Raw genomic sequence first — 25,435 nt, 5'->3', positions numbered from 1 at the left:
CCCACTTCCCTTGAGGCTTTGATCCATTTGGTAGAGCAGGCTCTTGGCTAAATTTCATTCAGACACTGGGTTCCACTGCTCTTTTAAAAAGTTTGAAGACCACAAGTATCGAGATCAGGGGAAATCACCATTAAAATGTATTTATGCTTGGTGGGGGGGTTTGCAGGACCCTCTTCCCCTCTCATAATCTCCTTACGTGATTTGATTGAGCTTTCGCTTCCCAGGCACTTGAGGTTCCATCAGAAGTGATCAGCCCCTAGGACCAAACAGTGTTCAAGCTGTAGGAGATCTTAGAGGTCCCCTGCTCCGACACCCCAGTTTAGAGGGGCCCAGAGGTGTGATGTGCTGTGGCGAAGGCCCCACATCTAGTTGACGTGAAGTGGATCCAGAGCTTTCCGTAGCTCCATGCAGAAGAAAGAGTGTTTCCCTGAGGGTCACAGCCTTCACCTCAAGCCTGAGGACCATGGGGTGAGGGTGGAGGCGAGGGCCCCAAAAGATAGCCTGTGTTTCAGTGTTGCCCATTCTGCCTGAAATACAGGGAGGAGGGGACCCAGGAGAGGAAGTGGTCCTGGTCTACCGAGAGGTGGGGCGATGAATGGGGTTAGAGACATTTCCTCTTCCTGCAGGTCCGCTATTCTCCACAGAAGTTCGTGGACAACATCGGGAAGGCTCTGGATATCCTCCATGCCGAGGTACAGAGGCCAGGCCACACGGCCTCTGGGCAGCTCAGCCGCAGGCTTCCTCCTTGGGCCTCAGTCTTAGCCTGGAGGCAGCTCTGGCTTCCTGCGGAGACCTCCCTGCCAGGTCCGCTTCTCCTGGAGACCAGCGCAGACCGTGCTGTCAGTCCTGGCCCCAGCAGCCTGAACATATGCGTCAACAGGGAGCTGGGGGTGGCGGGGGGGAGAGGGGTGAAGGCTGTGGCTGGGGCCAGATGAAAGGCCACAGACCTGAAACCCAGCGGGAGACACCGGCCCCAGCCCCAGGTGAGAGGCTGGAGCAGCCTGGCCTCGATCCTCTTGGGGACGGACCTTGCCTTTGCTCAGGTGCCTCGGGCGTTTGTGAACCTGGTAAAGATCCTGGAGATCATCAGCCTGAGGGAGCTGTACCAGGAGAAGAATGTCAGCTGCCCGCGGCCGGTCCTCCGGTGAGTTGGAAGTTCTCCCCCTATTCCTGAAAAAGCCATGGGACCCTCAGCAGAGAGTGACTCTGGTTAGTTAGAAAAACCAAGGGCAGGAGTGTGAGGAGTGCTAAGACCCCGTGGTCTAGCCTGGAGGAGACACCCCAGGACAGCCTTCCCGTACCCTCGGAGTTCATGCGTTTGCAACCCAACGTGCTGCTATTGCCAGACAGCTCAGGACACCCTTCGGTCCTCCAGGGAGGGAAGAATAAAACATGACGGATGGAACGAGCCTCTGTGGGCCAGTCTCACTGGCCACCGATAGGGCCTCCTTCTAAGTGTGCCCTGCCCCCTCCCAGAGGCCCAGCTCCAGGACAGAAGGGGCCTCTGTTCAGCATGGGTGCTCCAGGCTGGGCATTCAAAAAGATAGGGCTATTGTCACTTTCTAAAAGACAGGGTGGTCAAGTCAGAATCAGCATGGTCTAGAGGACGGTCTTATCCCCCGCCAGCAAGAGCCCGAGCCCTGGCCCCGAGAGGCCGCCTTCATGCCCAGCCTTCAGAGCCAAAGATGGCTCCCCTGCTAATGTTACCCAGGAGCCTCAGGAATAAGACGTCCCTCTACCCCAAGCGTGAACCGTTCCTTCCTGCAAGGTCGCCTCCGGACCATTAGCCCAGATCACAGTGGCTGTGCCCCCCACCCCCTTTCTCCCTTCCCCAGCTCTGTAGAGGCCTCCACCACTGCCCTGAGCGCATCACGGGATAATGGCCCGTGTGCCTCTCCCCCCAAGCCCTGAACTCTGTGTCCGAGTCACTGCCAGCACGGTGTAGGGGCTCTGTGGCTGTTTGCTGAATGACTGAATGAATAATTCACAAGGGCCAGATTTGCTCTGGGAAGTGAAGGGGTATCTGGGCTGTTCCCTGGAGATCCATGCCAAACCAGCCCTGGGGGCCTTGACTGACAGGTCCCCTGCGGAAGGCCTGGGGATGCTGTGGGCAGCGGGAGGATGGCTGCAGGGTGACACATGCCTGTTAGCACAGCTGGTGTCAGGCGTGCTATTTTCGGCTGCTGACTCATCCCCTACTCCCACTCTCTCCAGTCACTGGGCCCCACGGGGGGTTCAGCTTGTTCATTCCGTTTCAGAGCAGCTCACCCAAAAGTCTCTGGCTGCCCATCACTGCAAGGTCTTTAGACAATTAAAGGTAAAGTTTCAGAGTCCAACCTGGAATGGCCAAGTCCCTGGCTGTGGGGTTAGGAAGACTCAGGGTCACCTTGTCCTGCCACCTCTCCAGTGCCCCGCACTCCCTGGCTCTCAGCTGTCCTGCCTCAGTGGCTGTGCTTTCCTTGGTGGCCCTGAGTCTACGCTGAGCCATCCTCACTATTATCACCTCCTCCCCCTGGACCAAAAGCCCAGATCTGCAGGTTGGCTAGTCAGGGCAGAGGTGCGGACTGGACAGAAGCAGCTCAACTAGGGATTAAGAGCTCAGGTTCAGACCAGGCAGACTTGAGTTCAAGTCCTGGCTCCCCCACTCAGCATCCGTGTGACCTTGAGAAACTACTTAACCATGCTGAACCTCAGTTTTCTCATCTATAAGATGGGGATGATGAAAATACATCTTCTAGAATTGCTAAGAGGATTAACCAAGTGAATACCCATAAAGCTCTTCGCACAGTAAACATTCAGTGTGTGTTAGCGTTGTTATTATTGTTGTCACTGTTATTTAAAGGAGGCATGCCTCATCTGTACCACACTGTTATCGAGCATTCATAAGGTAACGCAGCTCCGTAAAAGTCACTCCTGCAGGTGTCAGACGATGTAACTACTTCATTTTCATGGGCAAATCCAGGTCTGGGAAATTTTCTTCACTTCCATCTGGTACAGTTGACAGGTTAGCCAGCCAGGGCCCTGTTAGCACAGGCTTCTGGTACCTCCGAGTTAAATATATTCTGAATCTCAAGCCAACGCTTCTGCATCGTGCACTCAGCCGGGGGTCCTGGTGGATGGGGCATCTCTTTGGTTTGGCCTGCAGGAAACTGTGTCCCTGTGTCTTGAAGTTTGATGATAACTCAACAGAACTTGCCTCCCTCATCAAAGTGAACAAGAAGTATCAGGTAAGCCGGGAAAGGGTTCCAAGACTGCACAGCAACTGCTGTGTGGTTTCATCCCTCTGCTTAGAAAACCAACAGACACTTAGGTTATGTTGACCCCGACTGTGTGTGACGTTACCACTGACCAGTTTGCAGATTTTAATACTTCCCCCTGCCCCCCGCCGCAAGACAGCAGGTTCAATGTATTTGATTCAAGTTACAGAGCCGAGTCACTGAACACACGTCACCAAATCTCAGTTCCCGGCCTTACACGAAAATGAGTATTTCCAATTGTCCACGGAGAATGAGTATGAGGCTCTGACTCCTGGGGACGGGGTTGGGGGAACTCTTGCCGCCCAAGAGAGTCTGGAGGATTCAGTGAGAGAACATGCATTCCCTCTGCCCTCCCCTTCGGGGGGGAACAGGTGTTATTGGGGTGCACAGGGAGAAAGAAAGTCAGCAGATGCTCTCCCAACATCCTGTGGGGTGTTCCTTTTAGGCCTTCCTCCATCAAATCTTTGACCAGAGCAGCTGACTCCCTTGACTTTCTTGAGTTCTCCCCCAAATAATCATCCAGTCACTCGAGAGAGCAGTGGTAGTCTCCCAGCTCTTCTGAAGGGGGCTGCAGACAGCTTCCAGGGTGCATCCATCCTTCAAGTCCATGGACTCCCTGGAGCAGAACCCTTCCCTGCAGCCTCTTTCAAGGCAGCCGTATCTGCCAGCAGTGTCAGGGCTCAGGGGAATGAACCTCTGTTCATCGTCCTCTGAGGCCATCCCCCAGCCCTGTGGGTGACTCCCCAGCTGCACTTCCTTCTGCCGTGAGCAGGTGCCCCTGTCTCAGGTGAGGAAGCCCATGTCTCACCAGGAGAGGGAAGGCAGCCGAGGTTATGGCCACGAAAGCAGACCTTTTCCAGGTGCGGTTTGGGTGCAAGCAACAAGCGCTTATGCGATTCTGGTTAATTTGTTATTTATTATTAATCCAGATGTATTATTTAAGCAGAATGCCTGGAAGAGCTAAGGTCAGAGGCCAAGCCACCAGAAATGGCAAGTCTTGGAATTCTAGGAGCCAAGCCATGAGAATAAAAGTCAGGCCAAGGAACTAGTCCAGTGGAGACACCCTGGACACCACTGTCACTGCTCTTCTAGGACCTGGATGCAGCTGCCACCCCCAGCAGAATGGATTCTGTGCTGTCCCTCTGCCTTTCTATCGCTAGCTTCCAAACCAAAGCCTGAAGCGGGAGCATCTACTGGGGGACACGTGGGCACGTGTGAAGGGCATTGGGAAAGCCAGCATCTGGGTTTCTCACCTTCTGCAGTGCAAGTCAGGCTGGTCTTCACACAGTGGATTTTTTTTTTTTTTAATATAGGAAGTGAGTCCAGATGCTGGGCAACTAAAGAGAAGGAGGACTATTCACAAAAATGGCCTTCACTGACCTCTGTAGATTGGCCAGCTGTTGTTCCCAGGTCTGATCTTGGTTACCATGGAGACCCTGATCTAGCATCCTGGACAAGCTCACAGCTCAGCCACATGACGCCGTCATGCCCTCTCTCTGAATCCTCTGACTCTCTACTTCCTGCTGAAGCTATCATTCCATCCTTCTCCTTGGAGGTGCTCATTGCTGTTAATAACCACCGTGTGCTAGGCATTCTCCACACTATTTCCTTTATTTCTCAAGAGGTGCGAGGCTCCACTGTGAGCCATTATGGCCGACCCACGGAGGCACTAGCAGCCCTGAAAGGGACTTAGGGATGGCCCAGGCCTCGGTGAACATCCTCCACTTACAGATGAGGAAATAGAGGTCCAGAGAGGGAAAGCATCTTGCTGAAAGTCACACACCTAGTTAGCGGTATTGCACCTTCTGCCTTCCTCAAGGCTCTGCGTGTAACTGGAAGAGACTCCCCCCAGGAGGTCAGAGGTGAGGTATCCCCAGCATGTGGACTCTTTTTCTGGCTGACCCTGGAAAAAGACGGTGTTCTTGATGTCATGATGTCTTCTGAAGTGACTGCTGTAATGTTCTGGGTGTGGAAGCCTGACTTCCCCCCCCAGCCAAGGTCCTGGTCCAAATGATGGAAACCCGGCAAGCAGTGAAATGGCAGAGTCCGGGAGAAGTGGGAGCCAGAACTGGGGTAACTCGTCCTTCTGGAACTGAGCCCAGGTGGAAGCTGTGAAAGTAACAGCTCTGTTACCTCCTAGACGGATCTGAGAATCTCAAGTGTGCACACACAGGAGCACACGTGCTCACACTCACTTCATGCATGAGTGATATAAATAGGCATTAAACGTCATTGTTGATTCACTTTTGATTTTCTGAACACATGTAGGACAGAGATAAATGTAAGTGTTCTCCAAAAAAGTCATTTAATCAAATTTGTACTCACCCCACTTCCACCCTAGTCTTTAATCAGAAGCTTTAAAAGAGGATCAAACTGATGGACTTGGATTTTTCTTTTTTCCCAGCCTAGGTCAAATAGATGCAAAGGCAGCAGAGGTTAGGGGCAGGGGTTGAGATAAAGCCTGATCTGAAAAGTAGCTGGCTCCTGCCTGATCAGTTGGGATTTTGCTGCAGGTTGATTTCACTCAAAAGTCAGACTGTTTAATTCTGCAGTGGAGAAAGAGTTCCCAAAGACCGGGCAGATGCAGAGAGAGTCTCCTGACCCCTGTCCCCCTTCCTCCTGCAGGAGGGGACTCACCAGCTGGTCGAGAGTGGGCGATACGACACAAGGGAAGATTTTACAGTGGTCGTGCAGCCGTTCTTTGAAAACGTGGCGATGCCAAAGACCCCGGTAGGGCCTCATGTATAAGTGCGAGCCACAGGTGTGCCCAGCTGTCTGAGCACCATTTGTGTTATGCGACGTCCCTATAACACAGCCCCTCTATTCTGTCCTGTGACCAGGAGGGGTTGCCTGACAGCTCTTTCTTCGCTCCTGACTGTTTCCACTTCAGTAGCAAGGCTCATGCCCGCGCAGCCCAGGCCCTGTGGAACAACATGGTAAGAGGACCGAGGTAGGAAAAATTATTCTCCTTCTGATAGGAAAAAGATTCCAGGAAGCTTTCAGAGGCCCATCACTCAGGCTGTGTGATTCCCTGCACAGCGATGACGATAAAGCCCATGTCCTCCGTCCCGCCCTCCCTTCTCCGGCCTCACCCTGCATCCTGGCTTTTCCATTCTTGCCACCCCTTTCTCACTCTGCATCCTCCTGCTTCTTGGTTTAGCTGGAACCTGTCGGCCAGAAGACAAGAAGGCATAGGTTTGAAGACAAGATCAATATCACATGTCCCGACCAGGTACAGTGAAGAGCGCAGCCTTGCCAGGGGTCTACCTAAAGCCTCTTTCCCAGCCTTTCGAAGTCTCTCATTAACGTTTCTCAGTTCCTTCCATCCCAGCTTCTCACCCCCACCCCCAGCTCTGTTCACCTACCCACCCATTCCAGACTCCAGTTAGCCATCCACAATGCCCCATCTGATTGGGCCGTGAAGGGTGATAGCCAGTGGCCGGGAGACCCTAGAGCTCGCCTCTGTCTCTCCATGTCCCAGCAAGCCCTGGCATAAGTCTGCACACGGCTGTCTCCAGCTGGGCAGAGGGACATGGCAGGACCAGCCAGATCTCATTTTGAAGGCCAGGGGTGGGGAGGACCTCAAGGGCGGGAAGGGACAGAGGATACCCCATCTCCACAGAGCCACTGTCCCCATGGTAGGATGGAAAGAGTGAGGGGCTGAGACCTAGAAGAATATCTTCTAGGATGGAGGTGGGGTTTGGGGGTGGGAGGTCCATTGGAAGCCGGAGCTAAGAAAGCAGACATTCAGCAGAAAGGCAAAGCAGATCTCCGAGTTCATTCACAAATGATCAGAGAGATTCTTGGACCTTTGCAGCTGCTCCCTCACCTCTGTCAGTTCCCCTAGATTCCCAGAGGGGTCCCAGGCCCGGCACGGGAACCCACTGATCTGGGGCTTGCAGGGGGCAGGACCTCAAAGCGCCTGGCTTTTCTTATCTGGGCGGGAGGCGCCCAGGCTGCTGCAGGGCGGGAGTGGCATGGGGTGGGAAGGGGTCCTGCGAGTAGGGGACATGCTCTTGTATTAGCAGAAAGGGAGGCTCTGCTGGGAAGGGGCAGCGTGGGGAAAGAGAGGTGACCCAGCCACCTCAGCCAGTTGAGTGGGAGGCAAAGAGCAGAGGTGCTCCTTCCTGGGAGCCGTGCAGGGTTTATTCCGGTTGTTCAAGAGGTTTGCAGAGACGGCCGGGTACGTCCTGGGAGGGAGCCCAGGGGTCAGCCTGGTGGCAGGGGGCTTGGGAACGTGGAAAGTGTTTCTGCGCACCGGAGCAGAGCAAGAGGCAAGTCAGCTTGCTGCGGTGGCTCACCCTCCCGCTTCCCCTCACAGGTTCGGCCATTTCTGAGCACCTACAAGAACGCTGTGCAGGTACCCGCTCGTTGCTTCCTTTCGGCTCAGCCGCCAATGCAGTGGGCGGCCCCCGAGCTGGGACCAGCCCTGCAAGGCAGGGTGGGAATGTGGGCAGGTGTTCCCGATGGGCCGTCGGGGGGATTCACACTCTTCTGTGAAGTCCATCCACCTACACCTTCAGACAGTGGGGAGGGCAGAGGAGGAGCCATTGATAACAGCACAGATAGGGGGCCAGCCGGTCAACTCTCAGCCTCTCCAGACGTAAGTCAAGAGAAGCATCCCTCTCACAAGGCTGCTGCAGAAGCAGGGCTGGCATGCGGTGGGCTGGCTCGTTTTGCTGATGCCCTGATGTTTACACTGGATGGTGGGGGCCGTGTGCGGGGGTCTGAACTAGGTTAGCAGATGGAGCCCAGCCAGATTCTCAGAATCACCCAGGGAGCCTTTTTCAGATGTCCTGCTAGGCCCTCCCCAGGGTAGGGCCCAGGGATCTGTGTTTGTTAAAGCTCTCTGGTGAGTCTGATGCCAAGCCAGCCTCTCTGGCCCCTGGCAACCCTGAGATTCTGGGATTCTTTCTACACCCCTAGGGTCACGGGAGCCAGCTGCTGTGCAGTGACAGAGCCCCTTCTGCCTCGCCGCCCACCTCAGGTGAGCCCCCTGTGGCACAGCAGGACCCAGGGCCCCTTCACAAGAACTCACTTATGGCCAGGGCTTGCTTCCTGTCTGGCTGGTCGCCTGGGACGAGTCCCTGCTTTGTCCCTGTCTTCTGTAGTGAAGTCTGACCCAGCAGGACCCAAGGCGGCCAGGGTCCTTCCGATTCAGCCCGCCATCGGGAGCACACGCGGAGTAGCCACAGGAGCGCCGCCCTCAGCGGCCCGGCCTGGGGTGTGACCTTGCCCGGGCCCGGAGGCGGGGTGTGTGGTGCCCAGGAAGGCCCCAGAGGGAGCCAGCTCTGCGGGTTGCCCTGCGGCCCCAGGCTCTGCAATCACTGCTGCTGCCTGCCATAGGGCTGGAAAGTTCTCTGGAGTCTTCGGAAGAGACTTGGGGGCAGGGAAAGACCCAACATGACTATTCCTCAGATTCTTGGGGGAAATCCGGAACCCAGCTCTAAATGGGCCGTGCGTCGGGCTCTGCACCGCATCTCGGATGGGCCAGCGGCTATTTGGTCACGCACTCAGGTCACAGCTGGTGTCCCACGTGACTGCTGGCACCAAAGTGGTGGGATCCCACTGTGCCCTAGCATCCCCTTTCCTCCTCCCCCTCTCTCTCAGCACCTCTCCCTTCCCATAGGCCCAGGATCGTTTATTGTGCCTCTGATGGGGAAACTGTTTTCATCTAAGCTCTGCCTCTATGGCGCCATGGACGCTCAGTCCTGCACAGCCGAACACACACGCGGGTCGTGTTTCTGGTCTTGCTTAAAGCAAGAAGCCCTGGACTCTGACTGCAGCTTCCTTCGCACAGACTCAAGTGTGTCTGTTTGTCTTTCCAGTGCACACCCTGAGACCTGCAGACATCCAAGTTGTGGCCGCTCTGGGGGATTCTCTGACCGTAAGGACGCGTGGGCCCCACGTGGCTGGGGATGGCTGTGTCGGCTCCGGGTCCCCGTCCTCCTGACCCCAGGGCCTGCGCTCCTGGCCTCTGCATTATCCCACCCCTCCTTCCTGACTCTGTCAGTCTGAGTGCAGGACAGTGGTTTGATTTGGCAGCCACTTTCTCCATCAGGTGTGCGAGGGGGACTCTTTTTCAGGAGCGAACTGAATTGTCTCAGGCAGTAGAGGTTTGGAACACCTAATGTCACCTTTTGAACCATTGCAAAAGTATGTCATTTTGACTCAAAAACTCTCCTAAACCTAATGTGGCTGCTCTTTTCCCTTGGGATTATACTTTACGAGCAGCTCCAACCTTCACATCCATTTCCTCTTTGCCTCTGCCCCAAAGCAGGAAAGGCTCCACAGCTGTGGCAAAAGCTCTGCTCTTAAGTTCCAAGAAATGGGGCCATTGTACCATCCCCAAACAGCACTTTCTGGCAGCACGGCCAAGGCCGTGAGATTGTCCTACAGAACGTCCCAGAGGGAAAGAGGAGAAACGTGCAGTGTATGAGAAATCTGTCCGCTGGGGCCCACGCAGTCTATGGGCTCTTCCTTCCTGCGTGTGAAGGACTTAGGAGCAGAATGCCGCTAATGATATTGTAAGTGTCTCACATTATAAAGCACTTCAGAGGCTTCAAAACTGTTTTTGCAGCTATGATCCAATTTGCTCATCAAAACAATCCTGTGAGATGAGCAGGGCATGGCCTCAGCTCCGTAAGGAGGCAGCTGAGATTCGAGGAAGCCACGCAGCCGGGGAAGCAGCAAGCCCGGGCGTTCTGGCTCCCAGGGCAGCGTTCTGCTCATGCTACGTTGCGTGCGCGGAGAACACCTTGGGAAGCCCTGCATGTACACAGCCTCCCTTTTCTCTTGACTTGCTGATTTTCCTGTGGATTTTGATATGTTTTCAAAGGCTGGCAATGGGATTGGCTCCAAACCGAATGACCTATCTGATGTCACTACTCAGTACCGGGGGCTGTCATATAGGTAATGTTAACCCATGACCCCCTCCCACCCCATGCTCACCCGCAGAGATTGGCCGGGGGTTTGTCTCCTATAAATGCATAAATACCAAAGAGCAAGGACCAGGTCTGGAGGGGGCTTTCAGAAGGAAAACCTATATATTTCTGCCAAATGTAACAATTTGGTGAGTAGAGAGGGTATCTTACTGCTAATAACCCTTTCCTTTTAATTGTGCAGAAGGAGCACATCAGGGTACTTATCAGACTTCTGGGTCAACAGATCCAACATGAAATGCACCAGAAAAGCACCGAATCTCTGAGTCTTCACCTGCCCGTTTGCGTGTATATGTGCACACGTAGATTCTCCCATGTCTCTTGTTTACTGTCTGTATGTATCGATTCATGTTGTTTATTCATGTTCTGTAGCCACACCTCTGCCTTTATGTACGTGCACACGTCTGTACAGAAAACTCCGAAACGCAGCACCCGCTTCAGGCAGAAACAACCGAGACAAAAATCACAACCAATAGGTGTTGCTGAGCCCCTCCCATGTGCCCGTATGATGGAGGCGGGTGGGTGAGAGGAATATATGGGAAGCACAGGCAGATGCTTATGCCCAGTTGGCAAGTGTTATTTAAAAATAAAAGATGCCTGAGTGCCACAGGACTATAGAAGAGGGAACACCCAGCCCTGCCAGTTGGGATAGGAGGGCTTCCCAGAGAAGGTGGTAGCCAGTTACGCCTTGGGAGATTAGCAATTTGGTAGGTGAGAAAGGGCATTCCAGGCAGGAGGTAAGAAAGCTTAAGACGTGTCAGGAAAGTGGTTGGATGTGGATATTCTAAAGTTTCTTTCTTTCCTGATAAAGTTCTTGTTTACGAACCCTTCACAGTCATCGGCGATTAGCTCAGGATTCAAAACCACTAGAACACAGCCTACCACAAGAGGGCAGAGCGCTGATGAGAGGCAGGACAGCTCAGGCCGGCCCCCTCCCTTTCCTTCCGAGAGGTTCAAATGAAAGGTTTCTTCTAAGAAAGCGAGAGGGAACGGAGTGGGAACGACGAGGACAGTGCCAGAGAGAAAGTTTTTCCCGGGTGAGAGAAAGGCATCCTCACTCAGCCAGGAGCCACCCACAGAGAGGATCCAGGGCGTGGGTAGCGTGAGGACATCACCCTGCCTAGAGCTGAGCCAAAGGCCTCGCAGCTCCCGAGGTCCCACACACCCTCCGCCAGGTGGGGGGTCTCTACCGGGCTGCCGAGGGACAGAGTGGAGGTTGCCTCCTGACCACTGGGCCCCAGGCTTTACTGAGGCTGCAGCAGAGAGAAAAGCCAGAGGGAGAGCAGGAAAGCAGAGCTTATTACAGTTGAAAAAGCATGAGGTTGTGGCCGCTTTACTTAGTCTGAGCTAAAGAAGGCCGTGGCCTCACATCCTAGTGTGGGAAAACAGAAAATACAGCAGACAAGCCAGCCAGCGATGACACTGGTGTAGTCAGGGGAGTGAGGTGATCTGCCCAGCTCCGCAAACAGTTCAACTGCTCGGATTCCTGGGATTCCGATAGAGACAATCTTCTGCTAAAGGTCTCTCTCTGCAGCTGTGGAAAAATTCAGCCATTGCTCTTTGTTTCTTCCTATGAGTGAGGTCCAGTAAGGCCTGATTTTTCAATCTTCTGGTTCCAATTCCGAGGCCTTGTGTGCTCGGTGGCTGCTGTCCCTTTAAAACCTTTATTCTAAATGTTTCAAAGACCTGCCCCAAGACCCATGTGCGTTAAAGATAGGAGCTCTTCCTGGTCAGAGTCTGAGAGACAGTTTGACACTTGATAAAGTGGGTAGACTAGGGTTTCTCAAAGTGTGTTCCATAGAACACTAGCCCCAGTCTTTTATTTTGGGGAAAATATTTCCTACCATATCCTTCCTCGGGGGAATTCACATACATGTTAGCATACTGAAGGCTCTGAGAAGCCGCCCTACGTTGAAGAGATCTGTTTAAATTGTGTCTGTTGAATCCAGTGTTTCCCTTAATCCCAGAACTCTTTCTTTGTTCATAACTCTTTCTCTGTAAATGCCCATTAGCATCCCCTGGGGAATGTCCATGCAGTAGACTGATCTGAGAAAAAGCAATTTTCTGAAGCCATTAAAACTTCCGGATGGGAAATATGAGGCAATTAATGGATTATAGGTAAATTAAGAATGCAAATCGAGCCTCTTCCTCCAAGGAAAGAAAGTGGAGAGAGTGGACCTCACAGAGTCAGACGGGGGAGAAGAATTTTTGGTGGGTGGGCAGCTGTGAGCAGGGCCTGCAAGAAGAGGTTTGGCTGTGAATATTTCCAAGGCCCCTTGACCTGTAAGGATCACACAGCAGTCAAAGGCCCCAACTCTGGGTAGCTTAACGGTGTGGTAGGCCCAGAGGTCTTCAGAGAATTGCCTTTCCAATCGAAATGTTTGCTTGGTTGGACTCATTCAAAGGACAAAATTAATATTTATCCAAAAATGCATTTCTTTGTCTTATTAATTAGGGGGTCAGTCTCATGTTATTGAAACTCCTCCAATAGATGTTATCAAGCATCTTCTCTGCATCTCTCTGCACACTATGGGTGACTAGGGAACAAAGCCCAGCCTTTGAGCTCATGGTGTCATACAAATTACATTAATCTGAAGGGTCTCGTGTAAACTAGCTGTTTCATATGGGTCTGTTTTCTTTCATGTTTCACACAGTTCCGATCAGAGCGAGGGCTTTCATATTTTTGTTCCTCCATATTTATTTGTATAATGCTCTCTTTTCTCCTGGAAACGGGCTCAGAGAGATTTCTGTAGCCTGTTGGTCTTGATCAGCTACCTCACTTGTTTTAGAACAAAGATAGTTTTAGGCAAGAAATTACAATAGAACGTACTTGATGTGCGTGTGTTTACGTATATCTCTGTGTTTATATGTTGACCGAAGGAGAAAAGGAGGCAGAGTTAGAACACAGCGACTGGAGGAGGTATATGGCTTTGTAATTTCCTGCCAAGTGAAAAGTGTTCTGATTAAGTGCTTTTAGTCCAGAGAAGGAAGGATCAGGAAGCAGCTAAAGTAGTAGCTTTATACAGAGTTGGGAAAGGATCAGAAGTGTAAAAAAAAATGCCCAACCAAAGGCCAAGTTAAGTTCAGACATTGGATGGAGGTAGGAGAGAGATTCCTGAGTGAGATAGAAAGGTAGGGCTTACCTGGCTTCTTTTTCTCTCCACCACTGAGGTTCTTGAACCTTTGACTTAAGCCCCTGACCACCATAGCGTGAAATAGTCAACTTCATTCCAAGCCTTCCCTTGAACGAAGAATAGCCAAGACTTTGATTCGTGGCCTGTCCTTTGGAAGGTTCTACTGGTGGGCTGAAGGCTAACACTGTGTTCTCAAAATCTCTTGGCCTGGGATAATATGCTGGGACTGAGGAGGGAAGAAAGAAGGAGACACAGAAGAAAAATAACAGTAGATACAATACATCTGAACATTGGACTTTTTTCAAATAGAAATACTTTTCTTCTTGCCTCCCCCATGTATTCAATTTAAATGCATGAAAGGCAATGACTTTGTGTCTCTTGAAGTTAGATTGAGGGCCATAAAACTAGATGAGATGAGATGAAATGAGATCGGGCATTGGAGGGCAGTGAGAGGCCAACCCCCGAACCTTCCAGCGGGATTTACCTGACCACTGGGCAAAGAAGAGCTTATCCATTTTCTAAAGGTTTCCAGCTCAAGCTGGTTTTTAGTTACCTTTATGGTTTTTAGTTTCCTTTAGGAAGTTGCTTAACCCCTGTGTGCCTCAGCTTCCTACTCTGTAAACTAGAGATAGTTCATCCTCATCACAAGCTTGTCTGTGGATTTGAGATAACTGATGTAGAGCATCTGGTTCGCGGCTGAGCTCGTAGTATATACTCAGCTAAGTGCGCTCCCTCCTGATTTGCTGGAGAAAAGAAGCAGCCACCTTTCAGCTTCAAATCCTGAATTTGGGGGAACCAACTCCTCGGGGAATTCAAATATTCTCAGAATCCCTCAAACACAGAGAGATGTCTCTGGCACACCTGGCAGGTACTGATGGCATGGGCATTGTTAAAAGCTGGGGGCGCTTTTTTGTAAAGCCTGTGTATTGATTCAGTCTCTCTCATTGGCTTTGTTCACTCTGTACAGTTCAGGAGGGGACGGCTACCTGGAGAATGTGACCACCTTACCGAGTAAGTAACCACCAGTGGCTTGAGGTTGTCCTCTGGGTCCATCTGACCCCCAGGCTTCCTGAAAAGTGCCTCTCAGCTAAGAAAGGAGGGAATAACATCTTCCTTGTGGACTGTCATTGAAATGAGACGAGAGGCCTGTGGACAGGTGGCTGAAGGGGATGGAATAAACTCTGTGTTTGGATTCCGGAGACCTGGGTATGAGCCCTGACCCTTCTGTGTGCTGGCCGGGTGACCTGGGCCAAGTTACTAAACATTCTGAGCCTCAGATCCCCTCAACTGGCCCAGAGAGTGTGGAGATAGTCAAATGGGACAGTGAGTATTTGCTGCACTGTAAACTATAAAAAAAGAAAGAAAGAGGGCTTCCCTGGTGGCGCAGTGGTTGAGAGTCCACCTGTCGATGCAGGGGACGGGGGTTCGTGCCCCGGTCCGGGAAGATCCCACATGCCGCGGAGCGGCTGGGCCCGTGAGCCATGGCCACTGAGCCTGTGCGTCCGGAGCCTGTGCTCCGCAACAGGAGAGGCCACAACAGTGAGAGGCCTGCGTACCGCAAAAAAAAAAAAAAAAAAGAAAAGATAGAAAGAAAAGAAAAACTGAGAGGCTCTTGTTGTCTTGGCCCAGCCTGTCACCAAGTCGTTTGAGGCCCCAACTCCTCTCAGGAGCACACTCTGCCTTCCATCCTAAGCCCTCTGTGTCCTGTGCACCCTTCCCCTTCCAGATATCCTTCGGAAGTTCAACGGAAATCTCACAGGCTATGCGGTGGGCACAGGCAACGCCAGTGACACAAATGCCTTCCTCAATCAGGCTGTTCCTGGAACAAAGGCTAAGTATGGCATTTGGGGAGGGGAGGGGGCCTGTCAGGTAGGGAGGGGGAGGCATGTAGTCCCCTTTAAGGTTGTAATTCTGACCTCTGAGTGCCGAGGGGACATTTATCCATTTGCAGCAATGATTTGAGAAGTTCTTGGCCACCCTCTTCTGTGGCTGCCCCGTGACCAAGGCCGCAGGGAGGCTGGAGGGCTGGGTCTTGGACAGAGGCCATGCTCCTAGAGCCTGAACTCCTGGCCTTGCGTTCCTGTGCAGCATGTTCTAATCATTCAACTAACGACCCACCTTAGCCAATTTTTAAAACTTAACCATGGCATAGTGGTACTCTCTACAGCACCTCACAAGGGGCAACGCCCCCAAAAGATCAGGGAGTACCAAGCAAATGGATGGGCAAGCCAGGATCTCCAGCCTCAGAGGCTACTTAGAGGGGCAGTAAGTCTTGTCCTGTCCCTGCTCCTGCTCTGGAGCTGCAGGAAATGCAGCTGAGAAGCCAGAGGCAGCTGGAGCCAACTGCTCAGCCTCCCGGGCTGCTCGTCCAAGGAGGCCCCTCACCCTGCTCCTAGAAGCCTCAGCCGCCTGGGTCTCCTTGCTCCTGGCCCAGCCTGGGAAGACCCTTCTTAGTAGTAGAAACGGCTGGGGACAGATGGACCCACCACCAGGCGCCAGGAGATGAACGTTCTGTGGCCCCATCTCACACTATAACAGGGACCTAAACTAGTGAGGAGCTGGGGATGCCTGAGGTCTGGTCTTTCCATGAATTCTAAACCCGAGTGTTTGTACGGTGTATATTTATTCCCCCACCTCTTTCTAAAAGAAACATGTAGCTAAGTTTGCCAAAAATGACACAACATATACATGAGAGAGAAAAATCACAGCTTCTGGTGGGGGGAGGAGGGGAAGAAGCAACTGTGTCAGTATGAGCCTTCTTACGATTCTTGTGTCTAAGCATCAAACACTCAGCTTCCTGGCAGCCAGGGTAAAAAGAGGAAGCATGCCAAAACTTTCCTAGATCTAATTTCAGAATCTACACCAGTCCTTCAAAGGAGATGAACGGTTTCCTAGCATGGAACCTTAAAGACCCTTTGCATGTGGAGTCCTAGAAAGGAGACCATGCGTAACAAATATAATTGTCAGTACCCTTGACTGTTGCTTTAGGACAAACACACGACAGGCTTTGCAAACGGTTATTTGTTGTAAGAACTCTCCAGGAGAGGCAAGTAGCTTCTTGTCCTGAGCCTCAGGGTCTCTGCCAGCTCGTGGTGGGGGGGAGGGGTTAATGCCACAGAAACCTCCAGTTCAAGCCCTTTAGGATGAAAGGTCTGGGCGCTGTTCCTCAACAGGACTGATTTCCTCTCCTCCTCAGGGAACTTTCAAGCCAAGTCCAGACTCTGATACAGAAGATGAAAGATGACCATGTGAGTCAGATTTTTGGTTACTTTTACATTGCTTTTTCTTCTTTTTTCTTTTTGGCTGCCTCGGGTCTTCGTTGCTGTGCACCCGCTCTCTCTAGTTGTGGTGAGTGGCGGGGGCTACTCTTCTCCGCGGTGCATGGGATTCTCATGGTGGTGGCTTCTCTTGTTGCAGAGCACAGGCTCCAGGCACGTGGGCTTCAGTAGTTGTGGCTCGCGGGCTCTAGAGAGCAGGCTCAGTAGTTGTGGCGTGAGGGCTTCGTTGCTCCGCAGCATGTGGGATCTTCCTGGACCAGGGCTCGAACCCGTGTCCCCTGCACTGGCAGGCAGATTCTTAACCACTGTGTCACCAACGAAGCCCTATGGTTATTTTTAAACACTAACTTTCTGACCCACTAAAGTCCCCAAATGGAATTGTCTGCCATGAAACCAGTGAGCCTCCTGTCACTAGAGGCATTCAAGCAGCAGTAGGGCAGCCCCTGTCGAAGGCCCTCAGGAGATTACGTCAGCTGGGGGGAGGTTTGTTGCTGATCACAATGACCTTGAAAATCCCTCCTGATGCTAAGAATCTGTGGTCTATAAACAAACCTCTGAAGTTCTGTCAGCTCTGAGATTCTGATGCTGTTATTTCAAGAGGGCAAGGAAGTTTTAGAGGGTTGAATGGATTTCCTAGCTGTGGTGTTTCTATTTGTTGGAAATCATCAGGCATTTTCCTCCCTCTGTGTAGAGAGTAAATTTCCACGAGGACTGGAAGGTCATCACGGTGTTGATTGGAGGCAGTGACTTATGTGACTACTGCACGGATTCGGTAATGGGGGCGGGCCAGGCCTACTCATCGCCCTTGATTTGACCTGTAAGCCTTGGAGATCCTATCTGAGAACAGTCCCTAGAATCAGCCCTAGGATTGTCCATCTACACCTGTGTGTGTGTGCACACACACACGCACATGCACACGCAATTCACACAGGTGCACGCACACACTTCTTGCCCCCCGAACCCTCGCATTTCTGGCTCCCCCCCATGTCCTAGCTGGCATGAGGCAGCAAGTGACAGATATACAGTGCTTCTATTCCCGTTTCCTACAACTCCTGAGAATTCCGAAAGAGAAGAAGCAGTAAAGCCCAAGCCCGTGAAAGGGGTACTAGACACCTTCTGCTCCTGAGCTACAGCTCTGGCTGAAGGTTCCAGTCTTCGTCTGGCCCATCTTTGGCAACAGCGAGTAGCCAACCGTTCATCTCAGATTCTGACATGACGAGCTGGTCACAGTTGGATGCCGAGGGAGAACGAGGCCTTGGGGCTGGAGCCGGGTGGGGAGACTGCCCTCTCCCCCTAACCAGCTCCTCCTCTCCATCCTGTCTCTTCCCAGAATCTGTATTCTGCAGCCAACTTTTTTGACCATCTCCGAAATGCCCTGGACATCCTGCACAGAGAGGTGAGTGGCGGGCTCCCACAAGCTGGACACAGCTCAAGCGTGTTGGGGGCAAGAGGGTGAAATGCCCCCTCCCCTGAAGGAGACAGACAAGGACGTGGGCTCCTGCCCTTTCCAGAGTTTGGGGCTTCCCCCCAAGGAAGCCTCATTCTATTTGGAATCAGCCCCGAGGGTCTCAGGCTTGAAGAAGGGAAGGCAGTCCCCCCACCTCTACCTGGGACATTCCCTGGTGGAGGCAGCTGGGCGGCTCCCAGACTGGGCACCGCTCTCTGAGTGGCAGGCAGTGTCTACAGTAGGCCCCTCTCTGGTCTCCCCACCCCCTGGCATGGACAAGCCTTTCCAGCTGCCCAGGAGGGGGCGCTCTGACTACCAGATGCTTCTATGGGTTGCCAAGACTCTGGGCCTGCCCAGCAGAGTTAGCCCAGGTCGGGCTGGAAGGAGAGAGTCAAGGGCTAATGTCCTGGCAAACAGGGCACCTACCTCACCAAATTGAAAGCTAACGGATTTGGGGCTTCCCTGGTGGTGCAGTGGTTAAGAATCCACCTGCCAGTGTGGGAAACACAGGTTCAAGCCCTGGTCTGGGAAGATCCCACGTGCCACGGAGCAGCTAAGCCCATGCGCCACGACTACTGAGCCCACGTGCCGCAGCTACTGAAGCCCGCGCAAGTAGAGCCCATGCTCCGCAACAAGAGAAGCTACCACGATGAGAAGCCTGTGCACTGCAACGAAGAGTAGCCTCCACTCGCCGCAACTAGAGAAAGCCCACACGCAGCAACGAAGACCCAACGCAGCCAAAAATAAATAAACAAATTTTAAAAAAAGATTTAAAAAAATAATAACAAATTTTAAAAAAGAAAGCTAACGGATTTGGGTTCACTAACTGATGGCTGAACGAGCTGAGCCCTCAGCATTTAGACTCGGGTCTGCCATGTTGTCCCACTCCAGGAGGCCCATTCACGCTGCTGCCAACGTGGGAGGCACAGCCTGCAGGGCCCTAGGTGGTCACCTTGTGTCGACACCTCCCAGAACCCAACTCGGGGACTCCGGAGCCAGATCCCACTTCTTGGGGCCCTAAGGCAGCTTGTGAAAGAAGCGCCTCAGCCCCTCTCTCATCTGAAGCCTCTCCCGTAGGTACCCCGGGCGCTGGTCAACCTCGTGGACTTCATGAGCCCCCGCGTCATGCGGCGCGTGTTCCTGGGGAACCCCGACAAGTGCCCGGTGCAGCAGGCCAGGTAGGCGGGTGCTTGCTGGTCTGGCTCATGCGGTGGGGACTCCTCGGGGTCTCTGTGACTTGGTCCGTCCATGTGTGCAAGTCTGTAACAGGGTCTGTGCCAGGACCACCTCCTTCTGGGAAGTTGGAGCCAGGGCCCCCGCTTACCAGCCTCAGGGTAACAGCGAGAACCTCTGTGATACGGGGAAGCCACGGGGAAGAGGTTAGGGCTGGGACAAACACTAGTTCTCAGAGACGGTGCAGCCCAGCCTGTGAGAAGGAGAAACATATAGGGACGTGTCCACAGGTGGTGGAAGCGTAATGGAAAGCAAGGGAATGGTCCTCAAGATTCTCTTACCTTTGTGGGGAAGAAGCGAATTGGAGAAGCACACAGGGAGCTTCCAGTTGGGAGTGTTTTGTTTCTTAAGCTGCGTGAGAGGTGCAAGGCGTGTGTTTTATTATTCTTCCTACATTATATATCCATATACTCATTTAACAAATACTTTTTAAAATTTTGCTGTGCACCAGGTACTATTCTGAGTGCTCTAGAGATATCTTTTTTAACATTAAGTGTATTTTATGGATGTGAAATAATCCATAACAAAACAAAAGGGGACACAGTGGGGCACTAGTGTGAACTCAGGAGGTGTCTGAGGCGTGAGCATCAGAGGCCCCGAAATGCCAGCTCCAGCGCCAGAGCAGGCACTTGTACTTTATTTCTAAACACTGAACGTTGGCTTTTCATTGTCCAAATTCACGTGTTCAGCGTAATTTGCTGCAGGCCCAGGGCCTGTGGTCCAACACTTGTACTCTGTTAACGTGAGAGGCTGCCCACCCATACACCCTTGGGGCTTTGTCCATCCCCCTGTCAGGCCTGAAACCTGCCCTGAGCACACGCCGCAGAGCCTCCTAAGCCAGGGCTCCGGTGAGCACCTCACCCCGCCCCACGCAGCAGAGTCAGTCTCTGACCTAAGCTTCTGCTCTGGGTCCCCCTGCCTCCCCCTCTCTGTGCAGCATTTTGTGTAACTGCGTTCTGACCCCGCGGGAGAGCTCCCAAGAGCTGGCCAGGTTGGAGGCCGTCACCCGAGCCTACCAGGTAAGACCAAGAAAGTCTCTCCTCCCCCTCGATGAACACGCCAGTCCAGAGCCCCCCGGGGGAGGTACACGGGGAAGGGAAGAGCTGTTCAGGCTTTGAGGGGTAACATCGCCCTCCAGGCCACTTCCTGGCTGAGGTGTCTCAGGCAGCCCAGTTGGAGTCATCCCAAAGGAACCCAGGTGGCAGAGTCCTCATGGCTGAGCTGTCGTTGGTGGCTCAGCCCTGACACTTGGCCTGAAGAGGGCGGCAGCCCTAGGTGCCCCATCGGACTACCTTTCCCTCCACTGCACCCTGGAGGCCCAGCTGTCCCCCCAACCTCCCACCTCCCCAACAGGCAGGCCACGCACGAATGGGGAGTTGCAGGTCCCGAGCCTGGGGGCCCTCTGGAGACTCTCCCTAGGTTTTTCTGTTCCTTGTGGGACTTCCTGCCCGGCCCTTCAGAACTTGCGGTCCACTTAAAACCAAAACCAAAAGGTGGCACAACCCGTATCCAATACTCTGGAAAGAGATTTACCATCAGGTGTGTCTGTGTTCTCAAGGGAAGAACTGAGTCAGCCCACCTGTTGAGGGAGACGGGGACAAGGACACTACCCACCCCCCCACACCCCTGCCCTAATGGGCACCTGGAGCCCCAGGGCCTGTGCAGAAGGCACCCATGTGTGTGTCCCCAGAGCAGCATGCGTGAGCTGGTGGAGTCAGGTCGCTACGACACGCGGGAGGACTTCTCCGTGGTGCTGCAGCCCTTCTTCTACAACATCCAGCTCCCCATCCTGGCGGTAGGCTCCCTGCCCTCCCTGACAGGGCTGTCAAAGGGAGGAGAAAATTCAAGGCAGAAATGCCAAGTGCTTCCGTGAGAGTGAAAATAAATGGGGCAGACCCGGGCAGCTCTCCAGCTGCTGGTCTGGTGGGTACAGCTTCCCCGAACATCAGAGCTGCATTCCCAGAGGGAGTCCCACGTGAGATGTTCTCATTACTACTCATCACAGCCTCCATTTTATTGAGCACCTACTATGTGCCAGGCACTGTGCGCACCACGCATCAAATCTTCACAACTGCCTTTTGAGGTGAGTTTTATCATCCCCACATAACAGAGGCTCAGAGACTTGAAGTATCTTCCCTAAAATCATACAGAAAATAAGGCACAGAGGTGAGATTTGAACACGTCCAATTCCAGACTATTTACTTTCTGCCCCACAGCCAACACTCCAGTTATAACGGAGGGTACCGTTTCCGCCCCTGGCTCTGCTCTCCACCTGACACTTCCACTCTGAGCAGAAGAGCTCTGGGAATGGACCAGGGTGGGGACTCAGTTCTCTCTACCTGGGCCTCCATCCCAAGGGCCTGGCCTACCTGGAGGGAAGCCGGAGGAAGCTTTGAGCACCTAGGCTTTGCCCAGGCCTGCCCCAAGGCTTGGCCTCTTCTCCCCACCAAGGTCACTGGGACCAGCTGGCCAAGGGCTGGGAAGTAGCTTTTCCCAGCTGGCTGACCAAGACTTCCTCAGGGACTAGTATCTCATTCCCTCAACCATGGCATGGGTTACGTACATGTGCCTAAACGTACGTATAGCACTTTTTTTTTTTTTTTTTTTTTTTTTTTTTATTTTGCGGTACGCGGGCCTCTCACTGTTGTGGCCTCTCCCGTTGTGGAGCACAGGCTCCGGACGCGCAGGCTCAGCGGCCATGGCTCACGGGCCCAGCCGCTCTGCGGCACGTGGGATCCTCCTGGACCGGGGCACGAACCTGCGTCCCCTGCATCGGCAGGCGGACTCCCAACCACTGCGCCACCAGGGAAGCCCCACTTTTTTAATTAAATAAGGGGAATTGTGGGACCAGAAAGCAGATTAGGAGTTTGGGGTCACTCAAGGCTATTGATCTGTGGGACTGCTCTGATCTCCCTCTCGAGGTGAGCAGGGCCTTAGGAAGCCACAGGCGGGGAGCACCCTCGGGGGAGGAGGGCATTGAGAGATCAACCCCAGGGGTCAGGCCCACCAGCTGCGGCCCACTATCCACCCTCTGCGCCGACGGGATCTTAAGGACGTCTGTTTCTCTCCTTCAGGATGGGCGCCCGGATGTGTCCTTCTTCGCCCCAGACTGCCTCCATCCAAATCAGAAATTCCACTCCCAGCTCTCCAGAGCCCTTTGGGTCAATATGGTAAAATAAGTGGGATGTCCCTGGTTCTCTGGGATTCTAGTCTAGAGCAAAGCCCCCTAGAATGGAGCTTGTTCCTGGCCTCCCTTTGCAAGCAAGATACAGAGGAGCAGTGGCCAGCGCATCTGTGGAAGTCTGTATAGAACTGAAAATACGGAGTCCTTCTGATTCCGGGATCAACTGCCTCCCCTCTTCTGGGCTTTGAACTGCGGTGTGGGACTCTTTACATGAATGCAAGGCAGAACCCTCACGTTTATTCAGTATTTTCTATGTGTCAGCAGCTGTTCTAGGCAGTTTAAGCCATGTTATCTCATTTAAGCTTCTCAACAGCCCTGCAAGAAAAGTCTTAGGAGTTTCTGAGGAAGCTGAATCCTACAGAAGCTAAGAAACTGGCCCAGTATCCCACAGCTGGCAAGTGGCAGTGCCAGGAGTGGAAGCCAGGCCCCCTGAAATCAAATCTGAGCTCTCCCCACTGCAGGAAGCCCTGCCAGGGAATGTTCACTTCAGTGGAAACAAATTAGTACATGCACGTCTCTCTTTTCTTCCTCAATCAGCTTGAGCCACTAGGAAAGAAAACGGATACCCTGGACCTGACGGCACATATACCCCTCCCCTGCCCTGCTCAGGTAATGAGGGAGGGCCTGCTGTGCTGCTCTCCAGAAACCCAGAGCTCAGACCCCACCCATCCCCTTCACCCCGCACCACAGCTTCCCCTTTGCCCATCTTGCCCCCTGACTGGGAGAGGACGGACTTCGGAGGATGGAGGGAAGTGGAGGAGAACAGAGGGGGGTAGAAGAGGGTACAGAAGCACCTGTGTCTTTAGGAGAGGCAGGTGGGAGAGGAGGCCTGGCCCCAGTAGAGGGAGACGAGCAGGGTGACGGATGTGGATTCTTGAGAAGTGGCGTTAATAAGCCAGAAGGTGGCAAGACCGCTCATTTCAGCAGTGGTACGTGGGGCAGTTGGGAAGGTCTGGCTGCAGGTTGGAGGCCTAGCAAGAAGCCAGCTGGGCTCAGAAGCTCTGGTTAGTGGTCGTCGAGCCTGGATTGGGAATGTCCGGCAGGGAGAGGGTCAGGGAGGAGAGCCCTGGAGCTGGGTGGGGGAGGGACAAGCAGGCCCGGCCTTGCCATGACTGGGGTGAGGCTGGCTGGGCTCCTTTTAAGGAGGAAGATCTAAGTGGTTGTTAAACCTGATTTCAGGCCCAGGAGTGGGGCAGGTACATGTGCCCATTGCCTTCAACCCCCTCTTCTAGCCCCTGTCTTATGGCTCTTTAACCAAATAAGGCTGAGGCCAGAGAGCCCTCAGAGGCAATGAAAGCAGGAGAGCCTGACCCGGTCTGGGAGGCTGGGTTTCCCACCTGGGTTGGGCTGCTTCACCCTCTCCCACCCTCCCAGCTGAGCAGGGAGAGGACCTGCAGCTCCCCCGTGTGTCTGCCAGGGCTCCAGAGACAGTGGGCAGCCCTGCCTGGTATACCCCTCCCTGTCTGCTGCCTTCCCCACCCCAGTCTCAGGCCCAGGCTCAGCCTTTGTACCATCAGCTTCATCAGGAGGGTGGGAAGAAGGGATGCAGGAGTGAAGGCAGTGGTAGCAGAGGGCTCAGATGCCGGGTCCAGGGCTTGGAGCGAAGGAGATGGTCAAAAGATGTAATAATCAGTGCAATGCGGGCAAGGTCCTAGAGGGCCCTTCTGTGCCGGGTGTAAACCATTTAATTGCTAGATCCACGTACAGCGGGTTCTAGGGGAGGGACCAGGCAACCTGGGTAGTGGGGGCATTCGGGGACTCAGAGCAGTGGCTGCAAGCCATACGGGGGTAAGTATTTCAATATTTTCAGAACCCATATGGCCATTCTGAACATCAGCCATGGAAAACCCTCTCCAATCTGCCAATTCCCCTTCCATTAAATAGTAAAAGTAATCACAGCCCATTCCAGGGAGCCGTCATTTGCTCTCCTCCTCACAAATATCTGTTAAGTACCAGGTTGGAGCCTGGGCACTGGGGCAGGTAGAGCCCTGTCACCATGGGCTTCAAAGTCCCAGATCAGGCACGGAGCCCCAAAAGGCTGCTGCTTCACCCAGAATCTCAAGCCACATTGGGCTCCGCTTCTCCTCCTGGACAGAACCTGAATGAGCCATTGGTGAGCAGAGGAGAGCAAATCCAGCCTCCTGGAACGTAGAAGCCCAGCCTGGGAGAAGCGGTTGCCAGGCAACCCCAGAGCACATTCCAAAAGGATCCATCTGTTGGCCAGCCCAACCTCACCGCACCAGGCAACGTAGAATTCTGCATTCCTCAGGTCCCATCTGCTCCCTCCCATGTGCCTTGGAGCTATATAAAAGTCCACCAGCAACTCAGTGTGAGCTGACAGGGGCCAGGCAGCACATATTTTAATCCTAGCTGAGTCTAAACATAGAGGCCACAGGCAGGACCCAGCAGGGAGGAGGGGGCAGGGACGGATGCAAGCACTGGGGAGCTCTCTCAGCTTCCTGCCTGCTCCTCCCCCAGCCCCAATCAACTGCAAGTGCATTCTGCCCAGCCAGGTCGGGCACTTAACAGTATTCCATGGATTTCTGTTAGACTTTAAGGTTGCACACAGGATTTTATGGCCAACTTTTTTTTTTTTTTTTTTTTCTTGCGGTACGTGGGCCTCTCACTGTCGTGGCCTCTCCCGTTGCGGAGCACAGGCTCCGGATGCGCAGGCTCAGCGGCCATGGCTCACGGGCCCAGACGCTCCGCGGCATGTGGGATCCTCCCGGACCGGGGCACGAACCCGTGTCCCCTGCATCGGCAGGCGGACTCTCAACCACTGCGCCACCAGGGAAGCCCTGTGGCCAACTTTTGATCAGTTGCTCTGTGGACTGTGACTGTTGTCCCCTTCCTGCCTTCATGGCCTCTGCCCGCTCCTTCCCTAACCCAGGGCTGCTGGCTGTGACTCCTCCTCAAGCTTTGAAGAAATCGGCCGAAGGTGAGCGGAGTCCTTTTTCAGGT

At 53.4% G+C, this 25,435-nt stretch overlaps 1 protein-coding gene across 6 annotated transcripts in view; it reads left to right on the top strand.

Moving 5' to 3' along the window:
• The window catches only part of PLB1 (phospholipase B1), a 201,765-nt gene that overhangs the window by 148,652 nt on the left and 27,678 nt on the right, over positions 1-25,435 (top strand). For all 6 annotated transcript variants that reach the window (XR_004521853.2, XM_033838805.2, XM_073791479.1 and 3 more), the window contains 20 exons: positions 627-692; positions 1,044-1,144; positions 3,146-3,227; positions 5,883-5,987; positions 6,098-6,193; positions 6,418-6,489; positions 7,579-7,617; positions 8,184-8,244; positions 9,086-9,144; positions 10,096-10,169; positions 14,300-14,343; positions 15,059-15,167; positions 16,529-16,580; positions 17,302-17,382; positions 17,941-18,006; positions 19,135-19,235; positions 20,228-20,309; positions 20,981-21,085; positions 22,365-22,460; positions 23,012-23,083. Coding sequence is in view for 5 of the 6 variants with exons in the window: in XM_033838805.2 (XP_033694696.1) it covers positions 627-692; positions 1,044-1,144; positions 3,146-3,227; positions 5,883-5,987; positions 6,098-6,193; positions 6,418-6,489; positions 7,579-7,617; positions 8,184-8,244; positions 9,086-9,144; positions 10,096-10,169; positions 14,300-14,343; positions 15,059-15,167; positions 16,529-16,580; positions 17,302-17,382; positions 17,941-18,006; positions 19,135-19,235; positions 20,228-20,309; positions 20,981-21,085; positions 22,365-22,460; positions 23,012-23,083 (1,563 nt within the window). In the remaining variant the exon portion in view is untranslated. The remainder of the gene's footprint in view (positions 1-626; positions 693-1,043; positions 1,145-3,145; positions 3,228-5,882; positions 5,988-6,097; positions 6,194-6,417; positions 6,490-7,578; positions 7,618-8,183; positions 8,245-9,085; positions 9,145-10,095; positions 10,170-14,299; positions 14,344-15,058; positions 15,168-16,528; positions 16,581-17,301; positions 17,383-17,940; positions 18,007-19,134; positions 19,236-20,227; positions 20,310-20,980; positions 21,086-22,364; positions 22,461-23,011; positions 23,084-25,435) is intronic.

Source organism: Tursiops truncatus, chromosome 14 (assembly GCF_011762595.2).
Source record: "Tursiops truncatus isolate mTurTru1 chromosome 14, mTurTru1.mat.Y, whole genome shotgun sequence".
NCBI classification, from domain to species: Eukaryota; Metazoa; Chordata; class Mammalia; order Artiodactyla; family Delphinidae; genus Tursiops; species Tursiops truncatus.
The sequence above is the reverse complement of the archived record's forward strand: the minus strand, read 5'-3'. Positions and strand labels throughout refer to the sequence as shown.